The sequence below is a fragment of the Cervus elaphus genome, chromosome 13 (genome assembly GCF_910594005.1).
Source record: "Cervus elaphus chromosome 13, mCerEla1.1, whole genome shotgun sequence".
Classification (NCBI taxonomy): domain Eukaryota; kingdom Metazoa; phylum Chordata; class Mammalia; order Artiodactyla; family Cervidae; genus Cervus; species Cervus elaphus.
The window spans coordinates 30,755,935-30,763,308 of record NC_057827.1 but is presented as its reverse complement, the minus strand read 5'-3'; the positions used below and the strand labels follow the sequence as shown (position 1 = coordinate 30,763,308).

Below are 7,374 nucleotides of genomic sequence, written 5' to 3'. Positions count from 1 at the left end.
ATATGTTAGGTATACAGATTTCAGTGCCTATGTGAAAGGAAGGAAGGATGGAAGGAAAGGAGGAGGAAATAATCCTTGTGGATTATCTACTACAGATACAGATTTCTTTGTATACATTAATACCAACCTCCTAATTCATCCCTGGCCCTTTCCTGTTTTTTTGAACTCTTAGTTTGTGTTTGCAACTCAGTTTCTTATGATGTTGTAAATTACTTCCTCTATATTTCATTCTTTCAGTTTTACCCTCAAGGGGCATCATCTGCTATTTTCTTTCTCTGTTGCTAACTTCTCCTAAGTGTATTTTCCTCCAAGGCCCATCCTTGTTGGGACTGTTGGCCTAATTTCATCATTTCAGAAGTGGGGTTTCAGGTCTGAGTCATAGCCCGTTGTACATATGTACCACATGACTTTAAGATTCATCTGTCAGTGGGCCTGTTCTTGGGTCTGTGTCTTGGCAATTGGAGGAACCACTGCAGTGAACGTTGGGTGCGTGTATCGTTTTCAATGGCGGTTTTTTGTAATACAGGCTGAGGTGTGGGTATTAGAATCCTAGGTTTAGCTCTCTTGAAATTTTTTGCTCTGGCCTGTGGCTGTCCTTGAGACTGTTCCTTCAAGGGGCTGTTGCCAATGTGTATTCACAGAGAACATGAAGGGAGTGTTCCTTCATCTCCTGGCTCTCTCCTCCATGCAGTTCGCAGACAGTTAGGATGGCCATTCTGTCAAACAAGATTTGATTTCTTGTTGTCATTTTGATCACTGCTCCTATAATAATTCAGGATGCTGAGCATCCTGTCCTGTGGCCTTTTGGGTTCTTTCCTTTTTTTTTTTTCTTTTTCTTTCCTTAAAGGGTGTGAGGAAAATTGACCTTTGAAATCATCTTCTTAAAAGTCGGTTATGTTTGGAATTTCGGCAATACCTGCCGCAGGACCTTTCCTGAGGGCAGTTGTCTGCTAAGGCTCCATCAAATCCAGCGCCAAAGCTTCCATGTTCCTGAAGTGCTGCTGCAAGACTGGGTTCTCAAAGCCGTCACATCTGTACTTGAAGCGGAGCTTCTGAACAATAGCCTTCATCTTGTCTACCTGCTCTGGGTTGGCCATGACTTTTTCGGTAAAGGGCACCTTCCGTTTATCATCAGCATAGGGCAAGAAGAAGAGCTGGAAGCCTGGGGGAGCCACCTGAATTTTCTGGTCATCCAGCTCCTCTTCCTGTGGCACCAAGGCCACAAAACAAGGCGGGATGTTCTGGCGCGGTGTGTACCTGCACACGGCCATGACCTCCTTCTCCAGGCACTTGGTGAGCAGAACACTGAACAGGGCTGAGCTCCCATTTATCAGGGACTCCTCGGGGTACACGAACAGCGAGGGCCTCAGGTAATGGTGCTTCTTCATCATCATTAAGGGCTTGAAACCAATGAGAATCAAACCTGGGTCATCAAACCGCTTAAGCTCTTCTGTTTCCTCCTTCTCTAATACAATCTGGCGACACCCATAGATCTGAGACCTCTTGGTGTCACTAGGCAAAAGCAAACTGCCTGTATTTACATTAAATGTCCGGGTCTTGGTTTTCACTGGTTCATTGGTTTCACGATAAAGCCTCACTGGAGAAGGTCTGTAAGCCTTCTGGACCATATTATAAATGCCAACAGTGAGTGCTACATCTTTGTTGAGTTTAAGCTTCAACCTGTAGAGCACGCGCTTCCTGGTCTCCTTGGCGCGAACCTTCCTCAACAGGTTTTCAAGCTTGCTAGACTCCTCAAAGTGAATCCCTATGTCCTCATCCTCTGCTACACTGATAATATCTCTGTAAAACAAGGATATGTCGAAGCCTCCACGTTTCTTTAGGTGCATCAAGTCAAGGAAGATACCTGTGTCCCGGAGATCCCCAGCCTTGGTCCTGGCCCGGCTGGCTTTGGCACTGTCATCACCGTGGGGGTCCAGCTCAGCGTGTCCACGAGGCCTCAAGGCAGATGCTCAGTTCATCTGTCTATGAGGCCTTTAGTCAGATGCTCAACTCCTGTGTTTCTATGAAGCCTCTAAGCAGATGCCTAGTTCACGTGTGTCTAAGAGGTCTATAGGCATGAGCTCAGCTCATGTGTATATATGAGGCCTCCAGGCAGATGCTCAGCTCTTGTCTATGAGGTCTTTGGCCTTGCACTCAGCTTGTGTGTGTCTATGAGGCCTCTAAGCAGACCCTCAGGTCTTATGTGTCTACAAGGCCTCTAGGCAGATGCTGAGCTCGTGTGTGTCTATAAACCTCTAGGCAGATTCTCAGCCTGTGTCTCCCCAGTGGCCTCTGACACTCAACTTCAGTGTGACTATTGGATCTCTAAACTAATGCTCAGCCTGTGTCTATACAGAGGCCTCTAGGCCGATGCTCAGGTTGTGTGTGTCTATGAAGTCTGTAGGCTGACACAGCTTGTGTTTATCTAGAGATCTGAAAATAATGCTCAACCCGTGTGTATCTCTGAGACCTCTATGCTGACACTCACCTATTGTTTGTCTATGAGGCCTCTGGTCAGGCTCTCGGCTCATGTGTGTGTCTGTGAGGCCTCTAGTCAGATGCTAACCTCCTGTGTTTCTATGAGGCCTCCATTTAGAAGCTCAGCTCATGTGTGTCTATGAGTTCTCCAGGCACACGCTTAGCTTGTGTGAGTCTATGTAGCCTCTAGGCAGATGCTTAGACTTTGTCTATATACAGGCCTCTTGTCAGACGCTCAGCTTGTGTTTATCTTTGAGGCCTCCAGGCAGATGCTCATCTCATGTATGTCTATGAGACCTGTAGGCAGACACTCAGCTCCTATCTAACTACAAACCTGAAGACTGACTCTCATCTTGTGTGTGTCTGTGAGGCCTCTAGGCAGATGCTCAGTCCGTGTGTTTGAGGCCTCTAGTCTGACGCTCAGCTCATGTTGTCTATGAGGCACCTGGGCAAATGCTCAGCCTGTGTCTAACTAGAGGTCTGTATGCTGACACTCAGCTTGTGGATGACTATGAGGCCAGATTGTTTAATTTTGAACTATTCAGGGGCTTTGTTCTCCTGATCTTATCTAATGTGCCCATAGATCTTACCTTTGGAATAGATGAAAGTTTTCCCACTTTTATCAGCTGTATAATGTCAAACACAGAAGACCCAGACAGATTCCAACAAAACCGGCACAGATTCCAGCATCAATGCATCCAGATGAACTGATTCCCAGATTGGGTAATAACTTTACCGTATAAAACAAATGAACTAATTCCAACTAGGCTACCCACCCCCACAAGATTTACCTCCCAAATGAACCAGTTCCAACTGGACCAGTTCCCAAATCAGGTAAATACATTTACCCTACAATTGAGCTACTTGCAACTATGGTGGGTATGCCCCACAAGAACTAATTCCCAATGAACCTGTTCAAGGTAGAGTCCAACAACACCTCCCCTCTGTAAATGGGTACCCAGCCAAATTTGTTTATCCCATAAAGGAAAAGCCCAGATTGAGGGGGAAATATGTTTCCATGTGCACACTGGAGCAACTTGCCTTCCAAAATCAAACCAATTGGCTCTTAACACAAAAGGACACAAAAAAACATTATACTGGCTGAACCACTATTGAATTGCGTATACTTACCCTATAAATGGAGTCCGTCAACTCTAGAAGTTTTTCAGTTCCTTGTCTCAACTGCCAAGTGCTGGGGGTAGCTGGTGCCACTTTAGGGAATCTTGAAGGAAAGAACTTCAGGACAACAAATGGTCCCAGAAGCTGCTAGGGTCTTGCCCCAGTATTCCCTAATCGGGGTCGGCTAGCCACAAGCAGCAAGGCTCCTGGCTGGCTAAGCCAAATTGTTCCCGAGTCCAAGCTCACTCTGCTCACCACACGATAGGCCAATGAATCTGAGAGATGAGGTGTTGAGGCAAGGAAGGGACTTTAATCGGGGAGCCAGCAGACTGAGAAGATGGCAGGCTAGTGCCTCAAATTAACCATCTTATTGGGGTCTGGATGCCAGGTTGTTTTATAGACCAGAGAGAAAGAAACAATGAGGAACTAAAATCAAAAGGCAGAAGGAGAGGGAGATGCAGTGGGGAAGTAAGTTGAGAGGGTCTTCAGTCTCGCAAAACATTTCCAAGGGAATGAAAAGTCTTCTGAAAGGGTGTGTTAATTTCTTCTATTTACAGGTGGGCAGAGACAAATATCTTTCCCTGAGCTGAACAAAGGCACTTTAGTTTACAGTCAAGCAGGGGGATAGGGACCTCCAGGCAAGCCATTGAGTGCAATTATAACAACTAAAGCAATGAAAAGCAAGTCAAAAAAAAGTTTTCAACATGGAGTCAGAATTGATTTTCTCTATGCAACAAGATGGTGACTGCAGCCATGAAATTAAAAGACACTTACTCCTTGGAAGAAAAGTTATGACCAACCTGGACAGCATATTAAAAAGCAGAGACATTACTTTGCCAACATAGGTCCGTCTACTCAAGGCTGTATTTTTTCCAGTTGTCATGTATGGATGTGGGAGTTGGACTATAAAGAAAGCCGAGCGCCAAAGAATTGTAGCTTTTGAACTGTGGTGTTGGAAAAGACTCTTGGCGGTCCCTTGGACTGTAAGGAGATCCAACCAGTCCATCCTAAAGGAAATCAATCCTGAATATTCACTGGAAGGACTGATGCTGAAACTCCAATACTCTGGCCACCTCATGCGAAGAACTGACTCATTTGAAAAGACCCTGATGCTAGGAAAGATTGAAGGCGGGAGGAAAGGGGGATGACAGAGGATGAGATGGTTGGATGGCATCACCAGTGCAATGGAAATGAATTTGAGCAAGCTCCGGGAGTTGGTGATGGACAGGGAGGCCTGGCGTGCTGCAGTCCATAGGGTCGCAGAGTCGGACACAACTGAGCAACTGAACTGATGCAACAAGATGAAGGAACCCTCTTTCATGTTCCCTGAGAACAGACATGGGAAACAACCCCTTGAAGGGACAGCCTCCACAGGCCAGAAGAAAAAATTTCCAGACAGCTAAAACCTAGGATTCTAATACTCTCACCTGGGCCTATAGTATGGAAAACTGTCATTCAAAAGGAAAAATGTACCCCAATGTTCACTGCAGTGGTACCTCCAATTGCCAAGACACAGACCTAAGGTAAGGTCCAATGACAGATGAAATCTTAAACAAATGTGGTACAAATATAAAATGGGCTATTTACTCAGACTTGAGAAATTGACACTGAAATTATGAAATTAGGCCAATGGTCCCCACAGTGATGGATCTTGGAGGAAAATATGCTAAGAGAAATCAGCAACGGAGGAAGAAAATAGCAGATGTCCTGGAGGGAAAAATTGAAAAAAAAGAGAAAGTCGTTTACAACATAGAGACTCTGAGATGCAAACACAAACCCTGAATTCCAAAGGGGGCAGTGGGGGCGCGGGGAGAGCCAGGGATGAGTTAGGACGTCAGCACTAATGTAGCCATGGAAATCTGTGTCTGTAATAGGTAATTCACAAGGATTATCTCCTCCTCCCTTCCTTCCCTCTGTCCTTCCTTCCTTCCACATAGGCACTGAAATCTGTATATCCAACATATATCCAGAAATCTCCATCTGTATGAGCTAATCCACAAGGCTTATCTCCGGCCTTCCTTCCTTCCTTCCATGCACATATACACAGAAGTATTTATCTCTAACATATGCAGAGAAATCTGTCGCTGGAACAAATAATCTACAAGGACTGTTTCTTTCCTTGGTTCCTTGCACATGTAATAAAAATCTGTATTTCTAATTGAAGGAGGAAATAGACAGAGCTGGACTCCATCTTAGGCCAGGCTGCGAACTTTAGGCTACATGCATGGTCACCCTCCCAATGGACTCTGAACTTTGTGCCCGGTGTCTATAGAAATGGCATACCAATGGAAAATCAGACCCCCTGGATAAAAGAGCCTCAGGACTTGGACTCTCCGTTGCCTAAAAGAATATGCTAATTATCTCTGTAACAGAACAAAGTGGTAAATTCCATTATGTTTATCAGGATATGACCACAGGCCTGTTGATAAATATCCACTGTTTATCTAGTCTTGTGACACATGAATCATGGGTTAACTTTGATTGTATCTCTCTTTTACCTTGTCCAGACTAGTTTCAAAGAATTTGGGGAGGTGGGTTTGAGCAAGTACACTTAGGGTATATAAGGTTTTCACAAAATGGTCAGGGTCCTTGGCTAAGAGGAGACTCTGCCTTGGGCCCGCCGGTGTAATAAACTGCACACCACTATCTGCATTGTCCTTCTGAGTGAGTTTGTTTCCCAGAACGCGTGGCTACAACATAATAAATAGTCCACAGGAACCTGATGATCAGAATCGAGAACTTTACTGGACCTTGTTCAATAAACTCCATGGAAAAAAAAAATCAAAACAACTACATATATGCTGAATGTATCTGTCATAACCAAATCATGAGGACAGGCACAAAACTTCAGATCAACTAAACTGAGCATAGGGCTGAGACTAAGGAAAAGAAAAGGAAAAAAAAAAAGTAATTCCTACTTTATTCCTGCCAACCTCCGAGACTTGGGCTCTTATCCCATCCCTGAACCATGAGGAAACTTCAGTCCCAGTGCTGGCCTATGGTGGGGTCGAGATGGCCCGGCAGGGTGCCCTTCGTAGAGACGCCTCTTAAACCTGTACTGTCTGTCTTTTTCTGGCTGAGACCAGAATCCCTAGTGCACCCCAACGATGGTGGCCTGACCCTCTGGCCTCGAGGATACAGAGTAAAGTCACCAAGTGTCCAGGGTCTGGGCACTGGGGACGCCGGCTGAAGCCTCGTCCCTGAGAGTGCAGCCTCCCTGGCACCTCAGCAGGGAGCAGTGCTGAGTAGGCATGAGTCTGGAGGGGAGGGGTGAAGCTTTAGGGGGAAGAAGCAGTGAGACGCAAACCCTTGGGTGTTTGCTCAGTCACATTCCGCTCTAATTCACGGCCCAGGAAGCCTACTCCCCTAAGGTTCTGGCTGCACGTGGAACCAAACATGGGCGTGAAGAAGTGCTGCCGCCTTGTGGACATTCCTGTAACCACAACGTGACGACGGTTCTAACTGCACTTTGGTGCCCTTAGGGATGGCTGCCTCAGGAAAGGTCTTTCAGCAGGTTTTGCAGAAATAAATTCCAAAAACAGCCAACTTTCAACAAGCCAATGGCAACAGGTAAATTTTGCTCACACCCTTTAATGAAAAAAAAAAAAAAGAACCCAAATCCAATCAGCCAGAACCAAGATGCTCAGCAACCCTAATTATGACAGAAGGAATGGCAATCAAAACGACAAGAAATCAAATCCCATCTGACAGAACCACCATCCTGACTGTCAGCAAATGATAAATGGTGGGGACCACAGGGAGACAACAGAACCCCCC

The 7,374-nt window shown here is 45.7% G+C and overlaps 1 protein-coding gene across 1 annotated transcript; it reads right to left on the bottom strand.

The window, feature by feature from the left end:
• Positions 1-950: 950 nt before the first annotated feature.
• Positions 951-7,028, bottom strand: LOC122706390 (X-ray repair cross-complementing protein 6-like). The gene is made up of 3 exons (XM_043921553.1): positions 6,927-7,028; positions 6,718-6,854; positions 951-1,956 (listed from the first exon to the last, which is right to left on the bottom strand). The coding sequence occupies exons 1-3, from the start codon at positions 7,026-7,028 to the stop codon at positions 951-953; spliced, it is 1,245 nt and encodes a 414-aa protein (XP_043777488.1).
• Between the last annotated feature and the right edge of the window lie 346 nt (positions 7,029-7,374).